Source organism: Anticarsia gemmatalis, chromosome 25 (assembly GCF_050436995.1).
Source record: "Anticarsia gemmatalis isolate Benzon Research Colony breed Stoneville strain chromosome 25, ilAntGemm2 primary, whole genome shotgun sequence".
Lineage (NCBI taxonomy): Eukaryota > Metazoa > Arthropoda > Insecta > Lepidoptera > Erebidae > Anticarsia > Anticarsia gemmatalis.
The window spans coordinates 5,409,157-5,436,431 of NC_134769.1; the positions used below are offsets into that span (position 1 = coordinate 5,409,157).

The window sequence follows — 27,275 nt, forward strand, 5'->3', positions numbered from 1 at the left end:
GTTGTTTTACTATCAAAGTAATGTAAGAATCAGTGTAGGTATATTATTTTTGATTAATAGCAGTAATGAAATTGATATTTTCGTAAGTACGATTAAAAATGTACTAGTGTGATATAATAACGTAGGTGTACAACATTTTCAGTCACAATTTTGTGTATGAAAATATCATCTTTTTGTTTTATATTTAATCCTTTTACTTCAACAATACATACCCAGTTATTATAAAATTACTTTGAAAGTAAAACAGTACTAAATGTACTCTTTCTATTAACATAACTGCCGTAAAATGTAATAGTGTATTTGCTTGTAACTATACATGTAGGTGTCAAAACAGATAAGAATAGTAAAATATTTTACGATGCTAAATTGAGATGTTTATTTCAAGTATTGCTTAACGGGCTATTATAGTGGTTTACGATTTAGTCGGGTTATAGTTATAGGGGTGTTAAGTCAAGGGTTTGATTAGTTTGACCCGTTTGTTTGTTTTGATTAGGCAATTGAGAGCTTTAGTTCGTGATAGGGGAGATGACGGTGTTTAAATTTCTTTATGACTTTACTAACCTTTTTTTTTGTAAGCAGTAAGCGCTATAAAGAAAACGCTAGCTGCTTCGCTGATAATAAGATTTGTACCTGTTTGGTAAGAAATAGAATTGGTCGTCATGACCGAATGAGTCGGATCAGCATTAAATGTGTTTTATTTCTCGACTTACTACCGAAGAGATCCTTGCAAATTACATAGTATAAGGTGATTTTAAATAAAATTATGAACAATTACAAAATGGAGACTGTCTAGCAACTAAAAATACCCTTTACAATACAGTCGTTTAACTCGTTCTTTCATTCAAAATAGCAAAAAAATGAGATGTTTTTAATTAAAGAGACGTAACATTCAAGTATTATCTCATACTATCAAAGTAGACTTTCCAACCAGAATAATTCGACTGCAACTAACATCAGCAATAAATTCAAAACCTTTGAACTCTTCCCAGTATTTAGAACGATAAACGCGCAATATTAGGAAACGAACACTCATTGCACAATTATAACATAATGTAACATGTCGTAATCGTATTTTATAGATAATAAATGTCTGAATTTTAGTGTAAGTTTCACTTTAATGAGGCGCCTAAAAGATATAGAGGTTTTCTTATCGAATTCTAGACGTTTGACTCCGTAAGGTCAGCTTGTAGTCAGGTCTAAATATAATCTTCAAAGATACGCTATCGACTTACTCATGCACCAGTTTGCCGATGACACGCCGCCCTCGGTAATTCATTCTCGTCTAATTTGTACGTTAAAGGGTGCGTGACGTCAGAATTCCAGCGGCAAATGTTTTTGGTATGCTTAGATTTTGAGAGAAGGAGCTCTTGGTTGAGTAATAGGAGCCGCATGGATTGACCCCTAAGGTTAAGCTACGCTTGCCGAGGTTGTTCTGTGAATGGGTTACCATATTATATCGAGTTCACCAGACTTACCAAGGGTCTTATTATGTTACAACCCAGGTATATGGGTCGTGAAGCCGACACAAACATAGTTGGAAAAAAGGCTGAATGATAGTGCTAAGAATTTGATCTATACTTCATTGTTATCATAATAAGTAGGTGTGAAAAACTGTTATTTTTCTATGTAACCGTCATTTGTTTTTCTATATAGTATAGACTGTTTACATCTGCATTTCAGATGAGTTTGTAGAACTCATTCTTAAGTCAATTTTAATGTTAAAATGATGATTTAAATTGCATCTAGTTTGCAACATTGTTTCACTCTCTGATTAGTAAACAACTTTTTATTATAAAATTATGTATTCGTTTAATTATGTTTTTTCAATAGTATTAGTTACATTGTCACAATCGCGTTCTTTTTACCGAATCTATTAATATATCCATGAATGAATATAGTGCAAAGCTCCACGGTTCCAATTCAGTACAATAAATGTTATTACCAATTAGACACATTTCAATTACGAGTATGGCAACACAAGGCCACTAATTGTGTCTGTTTAGGGCTAACAATTAGTCCGGCAACACCATACTTGGTTAAAAATACATTTTTTTAACTGGCAACTCGGTAATGAGTACTGAGAAATTGAAGAGCTGATTAAGATATGTTGCCATTTAAAAAAAAAACTGTTGGTAATGACAGTAATGGGTGATTATTATAAGCTGATGTATGTATTATAATATCCATTGGTAATTGTTCAATGGTATTATTAAAGTCAATTATATAGTTGATGACTACCGATCGTATATTAAATGAAATTTTATGAGAATTATTAATTTAATAGAACTTATTATTGTTAAAATTTTCATTTTTATTAGTTTTTTAATAGGTTTGACCTATTCTTCATCTCGTTTCAATTGCCACCTGATAAATAATAATTGACTTCGTTAAAGCTGATGTCAGGTGCAATTTAAAATCGTATCTTTAATTTAGCTGGAATACTAAAAACTTCATGAATTCTGAATTGTTTGATGCACAGATGGTTGTTTCAGGTGTGTGTTTTCAAAGTGGAATTTCTCGTGGAATTATTTTTGTTTAGGCTTTAAATTATTGTACCCAACATTTTTATCAAAATTGCATTAGGTACGCTAATTACTGCAATGCATTCGCTTTGGTTTTTAAATAAAAAAAGAGTCACCAATATCATTTAACCCAATGAAATTAGGCGAGTACCTAACAAAAATTAAAAACAGACGAATTGATAGTTTCAAGACGAATTACCACCTCCTCCTTTTTTCAAAGTCGGTTCAAATTCACATTTATTTTACTTGAATTAAGTTACACACCATGTATAACCATATCCCATGAGTTATTGTGGTATGGTAACCCTGTGCGTTACAATTCTGCGCGTGCGTCGCGGCCATGTCTGATTTCAAAGAGCGGGAACTCACCGTGAGAGGGAACGTCATTGAGTAGAATATAAAATGGCTTGTTTGTTTGTCTTTTTGTGATCTTTATCGGTAGAAATTATGAATTAATTTACTGTAGTTTTGTAGGTATGCAACTGACTTGACTACAGATCGCGAGGTTCGATGTCTTGGTTACGTGAAGTAAAAATAATTTGATTGGTAAATTTTTATAGAAGGTACTTATTTCTTCCCGCATAAAAAATATTTAATATTACAATTTTAAAGTCCCCAACCCGCACTTGGCTAACATGATGGACTCCAGGCCTAACTAGTCCCTTATTACAGGAGGATATCCTTGCTCAGCAGTGGAACATTCATGGGTTAAATATGTCTTAAGTAATTGTTATACTTTTTAATGAATTTATTTTAAACGCTGCATTATTAAAGTCACATTTCAGTATGTTAGTACATTATGTTAAACAAGTGTGTATAAATAATAATATAATGATTTGAATATTGAATCATCGATGACATACATCAAAAAGTAGTCAATATTTTTTTATTTCTGTATTATTATTCAAGTCATCGCACGCGCATCTGTTTATTGCGCGATACAGTGATGATTGATTGGGAATCATTGACTTGTGATATTGGACATTGATTTAGAAGTACGCAAGGACGAATGAAGTTAAAGAAGTTTGTTAGAATCATAGCAAGTGGTGTTCTTATGTCTACCCATTTACGGAAACAAGACGAGAAATATTTGAAAACCTTCATAGTACATGAAAGCAGCAAAAAAGTACTGAAAACGTTGAACCAATTAAATTTGTCTTCTTATCTAGTATTCTTTGAAGAATTACGATTTAAATATCTCAATTAGTAGAAGACGTTATTTTATGTATGTATGTTTGGATGGAAGAATAAATAACAAATCAAAACCATTATACTACGAGTAGGTATTTGAAAACGACACCATAGCATTGACAAAGTTCAACTCTTACCCTTTAGTCGTTTAGTAACTTAGTTTAGACCCTTTAGTCTTCTTTATAAAAATACATTTTTTATATTTGTATATTCGAGAACTCAACTCAAAACCTAAACCAAAGACCTGTATCTAAACAATATTATAATAGTACACAAACAAACACATTTTACAACAAATCAACAAGTTGAAAACAATCTGCCTGTAACAGAACAATCGCTACACAATGCTATGTAAAGACGTAGAGCCGGTAGTCTATAGAGCAGGGGTTCCCAACCTTTTCTTAGTCAGGGACCACTTTTATAATATTCTTGTTAACACTTTCGCTGCCAACAAACCTACTTAGTAGGTTTTCTGAACCCACTCAGTGAATTGCTGGCAACCTATGTGTTAACAGGGACTACTATGTAAGTATATTAATTATTATATTAATAATCATGCTGAAAATTCTTAATTTTAACATCATTCGCGGACCATTCTCACTTCCACGGACCACTGGTGGTCCGCGGACCACTGGTTGGGGACCACTGCTATAGAATTATAAGGGGTAGCATGTGAGGTATCAACCTGTGTTGGGTGTTGTGCAAACTATTGTTTGTAGGGTTCACACTTACACCCATCGATTTTGATTTAACTTTGAATAAAATGCCTTTAGTTCGATTGTGTTCGTATAAGTTTATTCATGGAGAAAAAGAAGTGTGAGTGTTACTTTATTTCTTTAGAATTGTAATTGGTAAGGACTAGAGAATGTATTGGCATCTTTAATTTTAGATTTTTATTGACCGCATAAAAATATCTTTAGAAGATATCTAAAAAAAAACAATGTGTTAGGAACTGAAGTTGTGAAGGCAAAATAATAAATGTATCGAAAAAATACCGTTCTAAAGTCCATAATAAGGTTATATTAAACTCACCAAAAACGGCACAAACATAACTTCCATCAAAATGTAAATAAAGTTCATTGTATTACAAAAATATTTATACATTAGATTGAAACGCAGCCCTGCGAGACAATTAAATGTGTTGTGTATATACAGCGTGTTGCAACATGCTACTGCATTATTCAGAGCTGCGATTGACATGTCATCGTGAGCCGTGTAGAGATCGCTGCGATTCCACCGACCGACTTCCATTTCGCGGAGGGAATGCCGACCGACTTTATTTTTGAAATGTATTTTTATATTATAAGTTTGATGATGCGTTTTGCTTGCTGTGTATATTGAATTTATGATATAGTAATTTTCAGATGTAGGGTATTTTGGTTGAAACATAGACTCCAAAATATTTCGTCTTGAACGAGGTTATGAAAGATTAACATTATAAAAGTAACAACACAGGTTCGTTTAAAAAACCAATCGAAAAATATCCTAACAAAAAACTTAACATTTTTTATTTAAAATATCTTCATCCGCCACCTTTTTAAATAGCACAAAATTAACAAAAAAGTCAGGTGGCGGGGCTAGTGTGACGATAAAATATGAGGTTTAAACAAAACTCCTACCGTGGGCCCCCGCGGTGTCCACTTGAGACCTTCTCAGAAAGACCTTAGTCCACAGAAGTGACTCATTTATACTCTGCTTATTTAAACTCACACACAAAGGTTTACGGCATTATTGGAATAATGTGGGAGCAGGTAGTCATATAAAACTAGCTAACGAACAACTTGAAACTGTGAATGAAAATAATGAACGATTTCCTTATTTATTTAGTCAGGAAACAAAAATAAAAAGAGCATTTTTGTGAGTTACTGCTATTGTGAAAGACATTTTGTTTATACAAATACGAAACTTGTCAAAATTCCACATAATGCGAAATAACGATAAAATAATTCGTAAAATCAGAATTTATTCTCGCCAAATAAATCAGCCTGTGCATAAAACTGTTATTCAGAATTCGTCGGTTCCATTCTTGTATACGAAAAGGAGCTTAGAGATTCTTTTTTTTGTTCCCAGTTCCTCCTTCAGACCTCAATAAATCTGTCGTTGGAACATTTAGTATCGAGGAATTAAGGATTTCGTATTATTCGCTCATGAAAATCTTGATAAAGTGATATGTTTCTTGACGATAGGTGACATAAAGAAACAGCTCGTTTGAATACGACATTTTGTTTGAGATATCATTTTTATGATTGTATTGTAGTGAAGCTGTATTCTTTCCCTCTTATTCCTTTAAAATATATAAAGTTATGAAAGTCTTATAAAGTGTCCTGTTTGTTTCACTCCTTAGCGAAATGAAAAAGAGAAAACATTATAATAGCTTTTTAACTAAAATAGGTTTATAGTGTGTTTATGAATACAAGGGTTTGTGTGTACAAAAAACTTAAGCTAAAAATTGATTGTATCAGCATATTGTAACAGAAATTTAGAGTCACATTTTAAGGGTTTTTATTTTGTGATTGGAAACTTGCCCTCAACAATTTTTACCGTTTAAGGAAAACCAAAAAGTGATGATACGTTTTTATCTTTTTAATAAATTTTATGTGTGTGCGTCATCGATGTCCCTTTTATATACTTTCTTATATTGTTTTAAACCATATTTAAAAGTCTTTGACTCCCAACAAATTACATTTCAACGCCGTCAATTGCGAATATTTTTAAGGATGTCAGTCTTCCACGCGTCAGACCGCGAAGATACGGCAATGTACACAATATGACCAAGTAACTTAAAATTATTGATGACAGCTGTACAGTGTGTAAATGGTTTTATTTCCTTAACGATTTTTGGAAAATACATTGGTGTTGTATTATTTTCATGAAATAATTGGTAAATACATTTCACTTCTCGAGATTTGTGTTTTAAAAAAAAAAATTGTTGAATAACTAACATGAAGCTTTCGCGCTTTGAGGAGTTAATCACAAAATGCAAATTATTACGTGTCAATTTCGCTTTTTTATGTTTACAAATTATAGCGTGATTTAGTATTTTAAATTTACCCTTAAATTACCGCATACTATTTAAAATTTTTGAAGCATACAATCTATTTTTGCTGCAAAAATAGATTGATAATTGATACTTGATGCTACTTGTTCATTCACACGCATTTATGATTGAAAGCCGTCAATCCTCATTACTTGATTTGAAATGCTATACTACTATTAGCATCGCTCTTCAAATTAAACTTTTATGATATGCGGAACAAAAAAATACATAAATACATTTTAAGTCTTGCATCTATACAAGCAATTGAAAAACTTTTCTATGATTTCTTATACATCAATCTTTTAATTTATCTACCACCTTTTTAAATTACCTATGTCACTTATTATGCAGAATATTTTTTCTAAAGATTTTAGTATTTGCTGAAACTAATTTCAAAATTTCATAACTGAAGTATGAATTGCACGTGTTATTATCACACATAATTGACACAATATCTACCGGTAGCCAACACATTTCTTTACTAAACTTACAATTATATTCTACAAACCGTAACAAATTTTATTCAGTAAACTTTCCTTTAATGACCATAACATACCTTTAAAATATTACAAGTAAAAAACAAATAACATGTATAATAATAACCCTGTAAATAACGGGTAAAATGTACCGAGTTTAACATAGATACGCGCATGCAAGGGTTATGTAGCAGGCAGTAACCGCTAATTGGTCATTCGGCGAAAAAACTAAAAGTCTTTAAAAAAGTACATCGGCCGGGTGTAATTGCCAACGGGTTTTCATGAAACATTCATGATGCCATGATTGAGTCGCAAGCCGAGAGGCAATTACACTTTTAAAATGCTCAACTGACAGTATTCGAGTTTGCTTATTACGGGAAAATGAGCAAAAAATGTAACGTAATTATTAAGTAAAATCAACTATTATGTCAGTACGAGTTATAATTTACTTACAGTTAATATTGATATTTGTATTATTGGTAATAACGTCGTGTCAAGTCAGAAAACCTTAATAATAATGTGTATGTCTCATTATATGTTTTCAAAACAGTTATTTTTTATACGAACATAATTATAAGGAGTGTCGAGTTATTCGTAAGTAAAATTGCGTGTAATTTCAAAGTCGCCTTCCGCTTCGGCTCCTGTATTATGATCCTAATCATCGGAATCCGTGCAAAGAAAATGCCTTTAAAAATGTAAATACGTCAAATCAAAAAGCCCGTCTGCGCGAAATCTGTAAAACTTGTTTCACATCCAGCAACAGTTTCAAAACTTTCTTCGTATTCAAAGGACAATCTGTGCGTATCGCCGTCCTTGTCTCTCTCGTGTGAGGTAACAGACAGATGGCGTGGGCGAGAGGGACAGAGTACATGAAGACGTCACGCGGGGCGAAGGCGCGCGAGTGTTCTTGCACTTGTTTTATTTATTTTGTTAGCCGCCAGGTTTTTTTTTGTTCGTTTTCTCGAGCTACGTCTTTGTTCGGGTTCGGTCGGGGCGCGCAATCGTCCGTGCCCGGTAAGTTGGATAATTTCTTTATCCTACTCAGCCCACCCGACAATTTTCTGGGGCCGCATTATTATGAGGTTGATTTGTTTAATAATTTTATTACTGGGCGCATTGCGCATGCGCGCGAGCTATTGTGCTCTTATTTTTGTTTAGCTTTGCGCTTTTAGTGGTCGCTTTAGTTTTGTTTTTCGTTGTAAACGTGGGAATGGATTGTTTTCTCATTGTTTATCTGATTTATCCATTGTTTTGCTGTATATTGTAAACGTGTGTTTTAATAGACTGTAGACAAATTGAGTGCGGAACGTTTAAAGCGAGACAAGTTATTACTGAACGTGACAAAGTCACATTATTATCTCATTAGTTATTCGAAGCTGTTTATTGCATCGCATAAAGTTTTGAGTGTCGCCTGCGAGTATAAATTAGAAACCGATACTTTGGAGTAAAATGACTTGAAGAATTAGCACATACAATTGGCTACAGCATCCAGCTGTTTGTAAATCATTTTTTGCCCAAAAACGTCCAGACATATTACGTCACGGATGCCGGTGGGTTGCAAGCGGTCGATCTCTTTTTATTGGCTACGGAACCCCACTGTTAGGCCTTGAGTTCGCACCGAGATGTCCCAGACGATACTCCGAATACTTGAATAGGGATCGTGAAAAAAGTTTCAAACGTGTCATTGTGTGCTGCCTTTTTGGCAAAGCACTCAAATATTGTCAATGGTAAACGAGCATTTGTAATTAAAGGACACCCTGTGACGAAGAAAATGATGTTCTTGAACGGACTTGGTACAAAATATAATTTAGATGCAACGGTTTGACGTGGGATCGGGTTAAAGTATCGATATGATATTTTAATCAGAAAAATAAACGCATGTATGTTTGCACTTAAACATTGATTTAAAAAAATACATTTATGTATGTACTAGTTATAAATAATGTACCTATACTAATTTACACAAAATCGAAACAGTCTCATAAAATCCTTATCCAGAAAGGAGCGTTCCTTTCTGACCGAATCATCAGTATATACAAGTGATTCTCCAAGGTCTCTTATACTTTCATTCTTTTCTTCAGTATTTAACCAGACCCTTCTTCCACAGGCTGGCAGCAGCGGCAGCGGCTGCGGCTGGTGCCACCAGCGAGCTGAGCTACTTCGCCGCGCTCCACCCTGCGTACCGCCCGGTGCCCTACGACCATCCATTATATGGAGCTAATACTTTACGAGGTAAGCACATTTTACTTATTCTGGAAGAAGAATTCTTCAAAAAAATTAATGTGATTTTATTTGAAGGTTAAAGATGAAGAATAGGGTATTATTTTCTCTAAAGATACCAGGGTTATTTGTACATCTAGAAAAATTTTATGCGATTTTATTTGAAGGTAGAAGATGAATAACATGGTAATATTTTTATAAAGGTAGGCTTATTTGTACATCTACATGCTTTCCGTAAACTCTTATAATAGGAGAGGCGTTTGAACATTTACACCACCCCTATATTGTTTGTAATATAGTATATGTAGGTATAGTTGTTCTGAAGAGCCTAGCAGAATATATCTATTATATTGGATAGCTGTTCTAAATCTCAAATAATCTATAGTTCTGAAAAATAATCTACATCGGGAAATTCAAAGATTTTTACTTCAATTTCAGGTTTCAATTCACTTTTCTTTCGTATAAAACACCTACTGATTGAGATATCCTAATACCTACTAAACATTTAAGAGCTTAATTCAATCTGCTTCGGTAACACTCTCTCTAATCAACATTAATGTAATTACTTTCAACTGGACGACTGCCATAAACGACTGATTTGCGTTTTGATTGCAACATAATACTTATGCACTTATTTCCTTACACTGTGACGTATTAGACTAGTACAAAAAACATGAGTAAATATTTAAAATAATGTAGAGCTGATTTAAACAAAAATCTTTTTCTTTTCATTGTTTTATATTCGCGACTTCCTACAGCTATGTTCACTTGACGTTTCTGTTTGAAAAGATCTCAATTAATTTTCTTTAGTACGTTTGGTATTTTATAAAGATAAAATTTTTTTTTGGACAAATAATACCCACCAACAAACCCGAAATGATTGTTTATACTAAAGTTAAATAGAATTCAGAATTCCCTTTAGAATTCGTCTCAAGACATTTGCAATGATGTTGTCTCCTAAATTCAACCACTATCTTGAAAGTATAGTACAAAGTAAAGCCTTGGACACTATAACCTTTATAGCACAGCCTTCGGTACTGTTCCGTGCCAGTAATGGTATCACAGCTATAAAGCGCCATAAGCAGGACAATGAAAAACAATACGATAAGTCGCAATTAAACTTGAGACACGATATCAACTGCATTGCAGTGTATAGGGCTGGCAACTGGTCCACTACCTGTGTCAGTATTATAGAGAAAATTGGTAGTTGCTGTAAAGATTAATTCATGAAAGATTTCTAACCGACTTAAAGAAGGAGGAGGTTCTCAATTCGACTGTATGTTTTTTTTATTCAGTTTTTGTTTATGGGTTTCTATCCTTTCTAGGACAAACTGAATGAAAATTTGAAAGAATTGAGTCTGCAATTATTTTAAGCAGTGTTTTTCGAACAAAATTTTATTTTGCAAGCAAAAGTTCCGTTTACTCCCAGTGATATCTTTTTTTTATGGAAACTTTGGTTTGGCTCATTAAGTTAAAAATTTAAAAAACTATCTAGCGATACGCCCATACCCATTAAATTGCACTATTCTTTTTTTTTTTTTTTTTTTTAACCCATTAATGTCCCACTGCTGGGCAAGGGTCTCCTCCCGTAATGAGGGAGGGGTTAGGCCTTGAGTCCACCACGCTGACCAAGTGCGGGTTGGGGACTTTGCATGCCCTCAATAAATGTATTAAACAAATTTTTAGGCATGCAAGGTTTCCTCACGATGTTTTCCTTCACCGTTGGAGCATGTGATAATTATTTCTAATACACACATAACTTCGAAAAGTCATTGGTGTGTTGCCTCGGGTTCGAACCTGCGACCACTTGCGTGGGAGGTGTCAACTTATACCACTCGGCTATCACTGCACTATTCTTACAAAAACTTAATACTTCTACATTTATTATTTTATATGATCATTAGCACTTAATTTACTATCCGCCCGATATGTATTTAATTGAGTAAACTTACATTATAAGAGTCAACTCGCATACCGAACACAAATTCTAGAAATTTCGAAATAATTTTAACTCCATACCATTTTATTCTTAATTGCATTTTTATGCTGATACTATTAATTACAATTTTTTTTCAAATATTTTCTGAATACTGAACAACTATTTGTTTCCAAGAAATATGTTTTTGAGTAAGAAAAATGGACAAGTTATATCATTTAGCATGTATTCGTTCTATTGTAGAAACACAGAAAGGTGTTTGTTAATTATGACGTTAACTTTAAGGTTAGTTTTAGGATATATTTTGGCTTAGTAATGAGTGTCTCAACTCCCAATTCTTTGGCGCTTAGGTGATTTAAATAACATCATATTGAGCAGAAAATTCGACGCCAAAATTTGCGTTGAGTGCGTCGAACAAACTTTTTTTAATCTTCTCCGTAATTTCTGTCAATGACATCAGTCTAAATCGAAAAAAAAAATTAATAAAACAGTCATAAAAATATCACAAATAAAAAAATTATACACACAATGAGCTACCAGCCCTAGCACGTGTGAACGAGGTAACGCTACACCCAGTCGTCATGATAAATCGGCAACACTAGTCTGTTACTGCAAATTATATGCATGCTCAGACACTGACATTGCTCGGGTAGATGCAGGCACCCGACGAAAGTATTGCGAATATATTAACACTACTCCTTTATTTGTGTTGATTAAGATCGTTTGATCGTTTTACTGCAGGTTTGGTGAAGTGGTTAATGTGGACACTTCCACTTTTAGCGTGTGATGGGTTCGAATCCCAGCACACATATTTATATGATGAGGAGGATTGTTATCCATCCTTCAGGGGAGAAACCACATCTCAACCAGTGTACTTATTTCCCAGTCTTATTGTTTCCAAGTATCTTTAAAATCAAAATGCCGGTAGTTAGGTCTACTGGATTAAGTAGAGCTTTCGTGGCCTAAGTATACATATTTTTGAATTACTAAAGCCACTGTAAACATGTTATTATGAAAATCATATAAAGGCTAAAGCACTTACCACTAAACTAAAGCAATTATTACTTGGATTTATATTAATAAGATGCTGTAGTACATCTTATGAATAGTTTACCAGCTTAGCAAGCGCTTAGCTATCAATTTCCTAAGCTAAATAGAGTTAGTTTAAATTTCTCTGCTTTCGAATCTCAATAAGCATATAACGTACCATATCTCACAGAAACCAATGCAATGCCACAGTGGACTATCATCACAATTTATCTATACACAAAGGTGTTAATTAGGATTTGAACTCACGACTGGTACCATTCGTTCCCTACCTCTTTCCAGTCAAATATAAACCGTATTTGGATTAAATATAAAGTTCAAAACAGCTTGAAAGTTTGTAGATGACAGATACGTAAGAGTGGCTATTAAGAGACCGACCGTGGTAAGTCATGGGTTAAAATTGGCATGCATTTGAGTAACGAAGGGTTGGTTTGGCGACCCCGCAATTAAGACGTTTCAGATTACGTGAGTGACTATATACGGTGTATTTAGTAGCGAAAAGATTGTGCGATTGTTGTTTAGCTTGAATGACTATTAAAAATATGGTTCAACTAGTTTCTGCCCGCGATTTTGTCTGCGTGAATACATTTCCCGGGGTAATAAGTATCCTATGTTTTAATCTAGGTTATAAACTTTATTTGTACCTAATTTCATGAAAATCCATTTAGTAGTTTTTGCGTAAAAGAGTAACAAACATACATATATCTATACTCACCAACATTCGCATTTATTTTTTTAAATATTAAGTAAGATTATTTATCATTGTGATAACGATTTCTAAAGCAAAATAATTCCATCGTTTACCAAAAAAAAACAACACCATAATAGAGTTATGAATAAAATCCCATAATTGTTCCGAACAATAAAATAATATCATTAAAAATTTTCACGCCATTTAAAACAGATTGATTCATATTAAAAACATAATCATCGGTGATTCAATGTCATGGGTATTTTCGACCCATTCAAGTTTTATGGCCGTTGAAATCAATGTAACAGTTCTTTTGTGATAGGGTTAAAAGAACAAATAAGAATGTTTTCGTCTATTATTCCTTGTGTGTACCTTCGGTAATGTCGGTCTAGCCGTGGCCGATGGATTGAAGGTGGATATCGAGGTAAGTCGGTGTAGTGTAAGCGATGAGAATAAGCGCCAAGCGGAAATTAATCGCTTTTTCTTGAAATCTTGATGTAGTTCACATCCGTTCGAGATTATATTTTGTGATGTCGGTTCTAAATTGTATAGGTGTGATGATTAACTAATGATCCTAATGTACGGGTAGGCAGTGCTGCGTAATGTGAAATGATTACTTTTATTTCCAGTTTAAACTAAAGTAATAAAAACAACTATTTGTGATTCTAGATTTCATTTCATTAAACAAACTCGTGTTCCTAAAAAACATTTTTCTGGTATACTATTCTTTTTGAAATAGTCTAAAAATTGTTTAGTCGCTTGAACATTAGTTGTGGACCAAGCGCAGCGCCTTGTGGTGTACCGGCAAGTTCGCGCTCAGCCCTACAGTGCACATTAGCGATTCGTTGTGGACATATTTAGTTTCCTCCTACATACAGCCTTTTATTTGGAGCTTTGGACGGCCTGGATATGCTTATATACCCTTATGACCGATTATTATAAGCACTTTGAGGTCAAGAGAATGCAAAGTGCGAAGGCTGAGCGTTCTCAAGTGGTATACTTAGTCATAGGCTTTACTCAGGTCACAAATTACTTTCAAATAGTCCTTCATTCTTCTTCCGCCTTTGGTTTCTTTTTCAATTGGATAAATTGTAACTTGAAATATGTGTATGTTTCTATGGATTACGTTGATTTTTTGTACTTATTTATCAGTTTATAAATAGAGTGCCTTTGGTAGAGCTGAACTCTACAATTCTGAAGAAATCAATGAAATGAAATGGCTATATTTTTCTTTAAGATATTATTGTAAATTAATACATTAAATCGTTAAAAAGAAGACTTAAAAAAGCGTATTTTTTCTAAGACATCTTAATATTCTTGCAATAAAACTATGAAAATCGCCTGAAGCCTAGTTTTTACACGCTTTTAAAAAGCCGAGCGTTATAAAGATCTCAACATAACATAAAAATGCATGATTTATGTCCAGTTTATTAACTCTGGTTGTTCATAAGATATCGCTTTAATGATTGAAGCTTATTAACTCATAATAGCTGATAAAATCATTAATTTAATGAGTGGTGATCATTCTTCAATACGTTCTATGAGAAATGAGTTATTAATAAATGTTATAGAGTAGGTTTTTGCTCTTTAACTAGTATTGCAAGAAACTATTGTTAGTTAATTAATCAGTTAAAATGGATTAGATTATATCTGTAAATTGCTTTATTTATACATTTTTAACTAGTGAATTTCCGACTGGTGTGAACGGGAGGATAATTGGTTGAAAATGGTTTTAAATGTTTTTGAAATTGCGTGTTTACATACACGTGCAAATACTAAAGAAATGTCTTCGAAAAATATTTGAAAGTCAATATTTTAAATAGTACATGTGTAAAACTGTGGCGTACTGCCAAAAAACACTTCTTTTGAGTGCAAAGGTTCACTTTCACATTGAAAATATATTTAAAAGTATAATACAAAAACAGAAAATAAACGTCATGTTTTCCGAGAAAAATTGGGTGTGAGACTAGGCGGTCTTTCGGCCCTCTGTAATTATGACATGTCCGTAACATAAGCCGTCAGTGCGGCGTCATTTTAGGCTCGAAATGAAACTGTTTATGATAAAAAAAATCGCGAACGGTGTCTGTTTACTCAGCAGCTAAGGCTCGGCTTACACGAAGTTAACGCATCTTTAGATAACGCTCAATTAAGTACGGGTTTTTGTCATATTTTTGGGACGGCGTTATACTAGATGTCTCGAGTATAATATTTTTTTTGTGTTCCATTATTATAGGACTAATTATATGAAATTATATTTGAACTTTAAGCGTTTTTAAATATAGATAATGTGACATATAATAAGGAAAGGTATAATGATGTACAAGTTTGTTGTAATTAGAATTGCCAACAGGTTATATTAGCATTTACATGCAGAACAAGTTCCGTTTACAACCCCCTTCCCCCCACTGCAGATTAATTTCTGCTACTATAGCTCATTATTTAAGTAGCAGAAAGTAATCAGCAAATACCAAAATGGCACGCGAGTAGTGACAAAAAAACACATATTTATTCCTGCTTATCAGAAGTCCAAACAGGTTGTTATTTACTTAATTTTTCATACATTTTATTGGCTGAGTCCGCCGGCGGTCTAGAAGCCTGCGAAGAATGTCAATCAGCTACAAAGTACTGATAGTTCAGTAAATTAATGCGAGAATCTGCCTTTGATCGTTAATTTTATGCGCGAGTCGAATAACTCACTCACTAATGACTTTATTGTAAAACAACTTAATAGTTTTTTATACGAAAACATTTAAGTATTTGAAGAATTGTCTGTGTGACCTATTTTATATTGTCTACAAGCGCTAATTAAGACTGAAAACTGTACATGACAATTCAAGGTATGCAGTACAGAAATACTTTTGGAAACTAATCGATACACCTTCCGTCTGCCACATAATTAACGTAAAAATGTTTTTGTATTGAATTCCTGTCATGCAATCATCGAATTATTTGGATAATTATGTATATGTGTATGTATATTAGTACTTGGAAACGGGGACTGACAGGTTATAGTTTCTTAATTAAAAGCATCACAATTGACGACAATATTAGCATTATGAAAGACAGAAATAGCAGACAACATTTTTGAGAAGTATTGCAGATGAGCCCTTTTCATGTAAAAAAAATGTTCAGACCTAGTTTAACTAAGCATTAATGACTAGTATTTTTACAAAGACCTCAATAGGCTGATAAATAAATATTTTTGGTCAACATACCTACACGGTCATCAGCCTTTAAAACTAAGCAAGGCTTGAACTATAGTAACAAGTCAACTGATGAACATACTTATATACTTCTAAATACATACATACCGCACGTTTAAGACGAAGATGAGTGCTAAGTATTCTTTGCCTCATTCAACAGTCAAAAATACACCAGAATATATCCTAAAACCTTCAATTAAATAAGCTAAAATTACTTCAAATAATGAACCAATAAAAATACCTCTACAAAACTGTTTCATTAGTACATATGATCGTCCAGACGGGTTAGCTGGAAGCGGCACGTAACAGTCAGATCGTGTTGCGTCTACTGCGTCCAATGGACCCAGTTCCACAGACCCATTTGAACACGACCTTCGTCAGGTACCCTGGCACCGTTTTATTGTCAACATACTTTTGTTATAGCCTAGATTTTAGTCCAGTACTTTAGGGCTAAAGATTTTTTTTTCTTAGGGACAATATTATTGTTTTTTTTCAACGGTTTTTGGTGAAAGTGTTTGATGTTTTCTCATATTTTCAATTATTATTGTGCTTTCGTTATTACTTATAAACTTTATTCTAGTTTATTTGATTGTTTTATCTTTGAAAGTTAAGCCGACTCCAACATAGTTGGAAGAAAGAATAGGCTGATGAGCTATGAAGGTCTTTATTCATAAAATGGTAGTTAATAAAAAATTTACGAAAAATGATGGACTGTTACCTACAATTTACTTTGATTAAGGTTTAATCTTTAAAGACATCTGACAAAGAATCTTGTTGAGTTCGGTAAATCTACAAAGACGCTATCGGCAATAATAAAGATGATTTCATTTTAAAGTCCTAGAACATAAAAGAGGAATATTAACACCTCATTTGTACCATTCATTATACGAAACAAAGTCATAATCTAATGAAATTTGTAGTCGCAACAATATGCCAATAATCACAAATTTATGCAGAAAACCACAATTTGTATGTAACATTATTAGCAAGCGTGGCTTTGAATATAATACGCTAATTCATCTCCTCCAGTATTTATTACACCAGACTCTATTATAAGCCCATTAACTTTAACTAATGGACATTTTGTATTAAAATATATAGCAACATTCCTTTACTTCAGACTATTAACTCTTAGTGAAGCTCACTCACATATAAATTAAACAGAATTGAGATGAAACGGAATACAAATGAGATGTTCTCAAAATTAGTCGAAATTACTGCGGCTAATTGTTACTAAAACTGTCCTGATAGAACGATAACACATCATTTAAATTTAAACAACCGTAGATATGATCAGCCGTCTCGTTTATTAATATGAAAGTATTTATGCAAATATACCCCTGACCTCACAACGGAATAGTGTCGCTGAGCAATCAGTTTTGAAATAAGTCATTAACGTCCACTTAAATTATACTATTAATAACAACATCATCAATCATAGCGACAACAAAAACAGCCAAAAAGACCCTAGATCCACTCCATTGCCTTTATTAAAACAAAATACCAGCATGTACCGTCATCAGTGGACTGCAAAATTTCGCAACCGAAGTGACAAGCCGAAACTTAATAACTTACTCAGAAATGCACCAGCAAATTGGGAGCCGAGTCGTCCGACCGGCTCCGTAACCCTATACCGCCTTACCGAACTCTCCGACACATATAAATTGTATTTTTATTCAAATCGAGCCTACGTGCCGCGATAAAGCCCCCTTAAAACAAATAACCGCTCATTCAACTGAGAAAAAACACGCAAAATGCGACTTTAACACGGTTGAACAGAATCTAAGATGACCCAGCGACACTCCGCTATCAAGATACACACGACAAAAAGCTTTACAGTTGCAGTAACAGAGTTGTAGTTTCAGAAATAAGTAGTTTTGCTACACTACTTTTAGTTGAATAAAATCATGGTATAAGAAACTAAGTGCGTGATATAAACAAGCTGAAATATATCCTGATTGTAAATACACAAGAATCAGAGTCGAACAATGAATGCGCATCAGATAAGTCGAAGAATGATGATGTAAACGAAGATCGTGTTCCCGAGACATATATAGAGAACAATTTAAAGGTTCATTGGGACACTTTTTCACTCAATTTGTACCCTTTTCATTCTTGTTGTAGAGATAATGTTGGCCAGCGAGATGTTTATGAAATGTTTGAAATAGCAACGAAAAGATTTGGTGTTATTGTGCAGTAATAAAATCTGTATAGGGATCATTCAAGGGTAACGAGACAGACGAGCGATTGGCTTCTCGTGTTTGCCTTTTTAATAAAGTTGTTCGCACCGATACCCTTCATTATTCAGTGGTTTTTTCTGACCAAAATGTTAATCACCACATTTACTTGTCCTGGCTTTTTGCCGCGAGGAATTTTATGAAACATTTTAATAAAGCTGCTAATGGTACAGCTGCCAATCACTATCAACTTGATATTAAACTCCAACCACCTTATATAAGAAACATAAATGTAAAAATTAATGGCAATAATAAAATGAACACGTATCTTATTCCTGGAAGTTATGATTCGCGAATATTTCGATATCGTAAAAACGAAGTGATCATGGAAGCGTCATAAAATCTCCTATCGTAAATGTCACAGTTATCGACGAAAATATTATCACTATAAGTACAGTGGTTAAAATCGATATGTGTGTATGTCTTCATCCACCGATTATCGTAAATTAAGGCCGGAGTCTGGTTTAACTGAGCGTAAAAACTGTGAGCCAGAGATTGAGAGTTCATGTTACTCCGAAAATGAAAAACGAAAAAGAATAAAGTTGGATTGTGTAAAAGAGACAGAAGTACTCGTATAGATGTCAAAGAACTGTGATGTTTGTACTAGATAGTTGCAGGTTGTAGTGAGGATGTTTCAGTGAGGAAGTAATTTAAATGAGATTAATAACAGAGTACCGTTGTCGATGAACATGAATCTGGTTTAATCAATCTAGAGGAAGATTGATCGCTTTTTTTACTGGTCAATAAATTTTTGCGGCAGATTCCAATTTACAAAATGTCACGAACAAAGTTGACACGTTCAATCTTGTTTTTTTAATTGCCTTTGTCAAACACAGTGTCCCGAACCTTAATCTTTGTCAACGAGAAGCATTGGGTGAACCGGAACGGGTTTTAGAGTGGGACGGAACGACCGCGCTCGCGCTTGACAAGTGACCGGATTAATGCATTTTAAACGAAGAAGGCTTAATTTTGATCTCGGATCCCTTAATTGAATGCGTTTTATTTTTTTATTGGAAGGTTTTTAGAAGACACTTTCGAATTACTAATGTATGATCAAGCCTTACGTGTACTAAAGAGCCTTACTTATCGGCTTTGGCTAACATTGCTACATGCCGTAAGCTTTTAAGGCTTAAGTATCGAATTTAATTTTGGAGTAAGTAGGGTCTGCTTTTTATTAATGCAATTGGAGTTGACATTAGGTATATATTTTCACATACTTACATACATTTTTATATTCGTGTTGTAAAATGAGGTAGAATTATCTATTAAAATTATTTTTTCATTCATGAAATACACATTTCAAATCTATTTTAGCTTTAAAATAAAAAGAAAAAACTCAAGAATGCTTTGTAACTAAATAAAACTTGTAAAAGTGCGGACAAGACCATCAAATAATATATCAGCACAGCGGATCGGTCGGAAACTGAACAGTGACAAAGTAATCGATATGAAAACGACCAGACAAGTACCAGATATATAAATAACAGTTTGTAATCTATTTATCAAAAGGATTTAGGGTTCCTTCATACTTATATTAAAACTGCGCATACAATTATTAAAAATCTTTAGGTCTCAATTTTTCGTTCATAAAAACTTGTGTAATAATTTTTCCATCTCATTAAAACTTCATTAAATTACACCTTAGCCTTCGTCGTGTTCAAAATTTAACGAAACAAAAATAACTTGCTCTTATTAACACGACAATAATTTACCTTAATTTCTTCACACATTCTTAAAACACGTATAAATCTTTAAAACAAAAATCACATTACAGAACCACAGATTAAATTCGATGCAGATGGTTTTATTCTTTTCAAAGCCACCGATGTTCATAGCTTGTTGGGTCCAAATGATTGACGAGCGCACTCCGGACCCTAGTCTTCCCGCTGAGTGTGGAATATCGCCAACGTAATAAATAGCCTTAAGCCCACGCTAATGGCGATAATTTCTTCACTACAAGCCTTCGATATAAATGGATCGATTTATTTGCTTTCCTGATCTTGCTTTTAAGTTTATTTGGGATTAATTGTTGCATTTTCATCTTAATTGTTGATCTTATGAAGAAATTTATTGTGTGTGTTAAAGGTGAAATGTAGTTTTGATTCTAGTTTTTGCTTAACTTTCCAAAAATGTATGGTTTAAGAGACCTTGGCCGGGAACTAAAGACACGCCCTGTAGCATTCCTTCTTTCTTGTTTTAAACAAAGCTTTTTTTCCCATCTCTTTCATCATTCGGCTTCTAGCTACACATTATTATTTTCTTTCTACCAAATCATCGTTATTAAACTATCCATCTATCAATTTCAACGGAACGATTTCGAAGAGCAACGGGCGAAGGTGTATCGAACGACAATCCTCTATAATTTTTTCCGATTGAAAACCAGTCCAATCGATGATCGATGAAAAAAACTGTAGGTCGGTATCGATTGATCCGGTCTCTATCGAGATTGAGACATCTCGGAACGAGTTCCGCCCGCCGCTGCGCAGGCGCCGCCGCAAGTGATAAGATCGAATCCACTTGTAAATTACTCATTTTTGGTGCGGTTTAAAAGGTAGTGATTATTTTAAGGTTTATCAGCTAACATTATGTATTATAAATAAGTCATAAAGATTTATATTATGACCTTTAGTGTGGTTGTAATTCTTTTATTAAGTTATTCACATGTTTTCCCTAAAAAGAATTTAAGTAATTATAGGGCTGTTTTCTTAGCTTCCTGATCAAGTTTTTCAGCTTTGAATCATATTTTTAAGAATAATGTTATTAGATATGTTATCTTTCGTTCTATTTCTTTTCCCTTCAGTATTTAAGTAGGTACCTACAATTCCATCATAGGTATTATTAGTGATTCAGTAGGTACTTTGGCCTCATTTCGAACGTCAAAGATCTAAATATTATTTTTTAATGATACGATCTAGACTTTTTTTCGACTCGGTTTAAAATACAATTACGCCGCAAGAAAAATTGCTCAAATTGAGCTTTACTTTTTTAACGGTCATTTTGCGCTTCTCGCTCCCGCTCCCGCTGTCACTTATCACTGACACCACAAGACAACACCCACACCACGCGCATATTATTGTGTTCCCAGAAAGCAGGCGTAGTGTTTAATATCTCGATATAGTAATTGTTCACGTCATTCTAATGCTTCAGTAATTGGCCATCTCGATTGCTAAATGTTTTCATTACGATCGATCGCCAGTGATTGGATGTAATTGAAATATTATTGAATAAGAATTGTACAGATGGTACTGATTGTATGTCGTTTGTGAAGGACTCTATTTATGTAGAGATTTAATTGTCCGATTTATCTAACGTTTTCATTTTTTTTTTAAAGATGATTTGATAAACATTAACAATAGACCTAGTATTTACTTTTACTATGATTTAATCTCAAATATTAATAGCATCAATCCTATTAGCTGAAGTTTGGTAGAATGTATCATTTCTCTTATGATAATACTCATGTATAACGCCATCTATCGGACACATAATGAAACTTTCAGTTCATTTTCAGTTATTAGCATATCCCTCATATCGCTGGACTATTTATGGTGAATAGAAGGTACTGCAAGAAATATTATTATAATCAATTTTATTTAAGTAACTACAGAACAAAACTACACTTAGTAGTCCAAAGATTTTAGAATTAAGTCATTTAAAAGTAGTGCTAATTAGTGATTTGTCAAAAGCATGGTCTTGCTATCTGGTCTAAAACTATAAATATAAAATCCGCTATGGTTGATATTAGTAGTATTGCATAAAATCAATTCCTTAGCAATTTTTTTCTATATATTTTATTTCAATAGCTTTTTATTTCCCATACAATAATCATTCAAGATTATACCGATTGAAACTAGTCATAAATATAATTCTAATATATAATTAATATCTTCTCGCGGCTGTCACTCGGTTAATAATTATAAATTATAATACATTATGTATTAGAGGCGGTTTGTGTGAATCTTTAGGTCATTGAACTATTACATACGTCATAGATTTTATTATAATTGATAAAGATCTTCTAATTTTCTAAATCTTATAATTTTGCGTGATAGTTTCACAATTTACTAAGAAATTAATAAAAATATACTGAATGGGTATTCTTCAGTTTCCTAATATTAATACGATGTTCGTAGCTGCCAAAATATCCATGGTATTTAGCATTCCAGCATCAGATTGTTTTTTTAAGAATATTATATTATAGAATTATTAAACCTTTGGTACACGAAATATGAATTTCAAATATGCCAATTATATTTCCTTAATTGGTTTTAAATGTCGGTAATGTAGGACCAGCATAGTAATTAGACCCACAATATTTCTAGATATTATAATAAATACCAAGGTACAAAAATAGCCCAAACTCAAAAATATCAATTTAACAATTCAGAACTAAAACATTACACCATAGCTAGCTTTCTGATTAATTTCCTTAATAAAACTGTCCCCGTGTAAATTAATAGCTGAAACGTTACGTATTCTTGTCAACACCGCACAGTGGGCCGGGATACATAAATCATAGGACACACGGTTTAGTTGTTCTAAGAAAGTTAATTAACAAGTTAACACGTGTTTTTTTCAAAAGGACGCGAATTTTTCAACACGTGTTGTTAGTGACAGTTGAAATTTTGGTGAAATGTGATATTTTTGTACAGATGTTGCTGTTTGGATGTTTGGTTAGTGAATGGCGCCTTTGTTGTGTTATTAGGAAAAGGATCGTCTTTATTGTCTAGTTATTTTTGTTTAAGAATCAGCAGTTAAACTTGAAGACAAAGTAACAGAAACTGTGGTCAAATTAACAAATGTCCTGTCCGTAGATTCAACTTGATAATTAACTAATAATTATCTGGAAGATGACAAGTAGGGTTTCAAAGTTCCTATTATAAAGATTGAACAGTAATTGAAATCATCAATATCAATAACATTGTTAACTTAAAAAGAAATGTAGCCGTTTCGCGTTTCTGCTTTCATCAGTTCTACAACTATACATGCTTTAATTAAATCACTTAATACAAATATTAAGTAAGCAACTTAACACTATAATTTGGTATTCATTTATTTATATTATATTATTATTAAAGATGAAGACATAAAAATATATTGGAGAACTCGAATATAATATTTATACGAATGATAAAATAACATCGAGGTATCATCGACTCCCATAAATAACTTCACAAAACGTCACCGACGATTTATTTGCTGTTAGTTAATGAGAGAAAAGGATAACGTTCGAGTCCCGATTCGTTAACTTTAATCTTTTTTTTATTAAAAAGCTAAGTGCTGTTTTGCATGTTCTTGATGCTTATAACTTTATTGTTGGGTTCCTGACTGATGAATACACATTTATTGCTTTATGAACAGTTTATAGAGCGTTATATTTCTAAAATATTATGTATTAAACTTGCCTATATCAGTTACTGCAATAAGTACGGATATTGAAGGACATAGAGCAACAGCCCATATGAAATCATTAGTAGTTTGCAATTGAACTAGTTTTTTCATAATTCACACACATGCCATGCAAGGAATAAGCCGACAATGAGTTTATATAATATTATCTTTAAGATACTCTTTCTATTAATACTATATTCTCATAGTCAGCAAAAAAGTCTCAATATTGGATATTTTTATTTTATTTTTGGTCATTTTTTCGATCTTGACAACTGAAAAAAATCACCTTAAATTACATTGTGCTCTATTCATTTTCTGCTCAAAAAGAATATATTATAAGTGATGACCCACATGATGCAATTATAATTCTTAGCGCAAGAGTTGCAATAAAAATACACACGTTCTCAGAATCATAGTTGCAATAAAAAATGACACTTAAGTTTAACCAGCAGGCAATCATGCAAGATCATTGTAAGCCATCATTCATAGTTAATAACATTCACTTACATAAGTACTTAGAATCCCGACTTTATTACAGTACTTAAGATTGTAACCCACCCTACTATAAACTTGAATCAACAAAGTCCCATTCAAGAATTGAAATCTAAAAATACATAATTACTCAGATCTATTTCTAGTGTACAAGGAGTAATTAAAGTGTACGACTTTTAAATGTAATTAAGCGAAACCGGAAGTACACACATATGTGCACAGCTTGACGGTTTTAAGTTACATTCTCTGTCCTTTTCTAACATTTGAACTAGTATAACATGACCTCTCAACTTTCATAAAATAGATCACTCACTGTGTCAACTGAATTTGGTTTTTGAACCATTGTCCAGTTTAAAATAATCCCTATGGTAAAAGAAATTGGTCGGTTTGGAAGTTCAATATTTGCTGGTGTTCTACAATAATTTCTTGTCAATATTGTGACGCCCAATTATGGTTTGGGAGTTAATTAGTGAGCTTGTTAAGAAGGAACTCAATTATCGGAATGTTAGTCAAGTTAAAAACGCTGGGAACTTACGAGGTACTAATGTTTTTAGGTGTTCTTAAAATAAAAACAGATGTGAAACAGCATAACACAAAATATGATTTCACATTTCACTATTTTTAAAATGTGTAAGAGTAGGAATACAAGAAATACATTAAGCTATTATAAAAATAAAATACTATTTCGTGTTGTAACGAACTGCTGTTAGTTTTAACATATCCAATTTAAAATATAAACTTAAACCCAGTAGTGCTTCAAATCACAGTTCTAAACCACTTCCAAGAAAACTAATAAAAATAAGAAAAATAAAAGAGAAACGTTTATGAATAAATCATCAACGATCATCTCGCGAAACGCAATCAAAAAGGACCATTAGAAAGAGAAAGACATACTGGAATTCTTCAAGAGTGAGCGAGAGAGGGATAACTAGATCCTCCAAGGTGTAATTATGCTGTTAAGAATATAATTTTGTGTTGTTAAAGCGATGCATGCGTCACATTTAATGTTTTATCTTATTTTTCATATTATTGAGACGTTTTAATACTTATAAATGCATAGTGATCGCAGTTTGCGATATCTGAAGAATATGGATGGAAAATACTTTGAAATATTCTTTATACATTGAGTAGTATATAAATAGCAAATACGAAACAGTAATTAAATACTGATAATGCAAGTTATCTTAAGAGAATTACCGTGTCAAAAAAAAGTTATTTAAAAGAAAAGTAGATTATTTTTACCTCCAAGAAGTTTCAACCATGTCGTAATGTATTCTTAACTGCATCAGTCTCATCACCGAAGGCTTAAAGATAAACACATATGGTCTCAGAATGCTTATCAAACACACTGCCTTAATAACACAGATTAGTTTTAACTTTTTTACATCCACTTAATGCATTCATTTTTTTAACAATTTAAGATCTTTCAATCAACCCGAACTCCATCAAAAATTAAATGACGGGTGTATTTTTATCATGTATTTTTTATATTTTTATTCTGTGAACTAGTCGACTACCTGCGATCACACTCCCATATCACCTCTGATTACAGTATAAAAACATTGTTAGTCAACGACGCACGTTTTTTGCAGTATCCTAACTAATGATCGTACTAATCGTTTTATGACATTGATGATTTAATGAGAGCAGTTTTTTCCCGTGATTTTTGACGCGAAGCCCACTGGGCGGGACCGGTCTCTTCTAGTTTATTAGAAAAATAGAATATTGAGTGCTAAATACATTCTGCTTGATCTTTTTATTGCCGTAGTTAACTCAACGTTTTATTGCCAAATCTTGTATTTTAAAGGTTTTGACCAATCCACAATCACTCTAACACCGAAACGTGTAATTAAATACAAAAATATCATTTCCTTTATTTTTATTGAGCGGTGAATATTCAAAATGGTGCGGCCGTAAAAAATACCTACGCCGACATTACAAATTCACGTCGTAACGCCTTCATCTCGCCGCACATTCGAATAACAACCAAACTCATAATTTACAAGGAGTCTCATTAGTATACGCTGTTACAAAGTCACTACGCGCGCGGCCAAAGACGCCGCCCAACAAAGACATTGACATTCATATATTAACGCTAAACGTGACCACGAAACCACTAGATATCGAACATCGAGATACTAATTTTACGCCCAATCGACTCGGATAAAAATTAATACATCAATATCAAATCGACTCGATTCCTATCGAAACAAAAACGGGTTCGTCTCAGCGCACCGATTATTCGATATTCGTCTATATGAAAAAAGAGCATAAAGACAGTTTTCCAATGAGGTTTTTGCGCGCGGTTGTGGCAATGTCGTTAGGGTGACCATAGCCGAGTGATGGAATTCGTGGCCGAGTCGATTGGCCTCAAATTCGATGGTTTTTTTTTAGTTTTAAAGGACACGAATGTCGTTTTCCGCCGGTTCTCATGACGATGAAGACATAAAAATTTTGGAAGTCGAGCGGCGCGTCAAAAGGAGACCACATGCGTTATATTCGTGGGATTTTGGGTATTATTTTCTTGTTGGGTCGGTCGTACGTCTACAAAATTGTTGGCCGCTGACGCCTTTTGCATCAACCTATTATTTTTGGGTAAATCGCCCGCCTTGGAGCGAGCAGAGCGTGATCAACAAATCACATCGTTTCGGACGGTTGTTTTTTTCTTCGGACCCGCGGCGTGTTTGTTTTCGTACGTTTGAGATGTGATTATTATGGAAATTTGTTACTTAAACGACGCCTCGGTTGAGATGAAGGATAGATTTTAATTAGGATGACTAATATTTTTAAATATTCGCAAATGTTCTTTAAATCGATTTATGTTATGCTTAA

At 33.3% G+C, this 27,275-nt stretch overlaps 1 protein-coding gene across 3 annotated transcripts in view; it reads left to right on the top strand.

Moving 5' to 3' along the window:
• Positions 1 to 27,275, top strand: part of ci (transcriptional activator cubitus interruptus) — a 106,695-nt gene that overhangs the window by 65,973 nt on the left and 13,447 nt on the right. For all 3 annotated transcript variants that reach the window (XM_076130948.1, XM_076130950.1, XM_076130949.1), the window contains one exon: positions 9,334 to 9,458. In XM_076130948.1, coding sequence (XP_075987063.1) covers positions 9,334 to 9,458 — 125 coding nt within the window. The remainder of the gene's footprint in view (positions 1 to 9,333; positions 9,459 to 27,275) is intronic.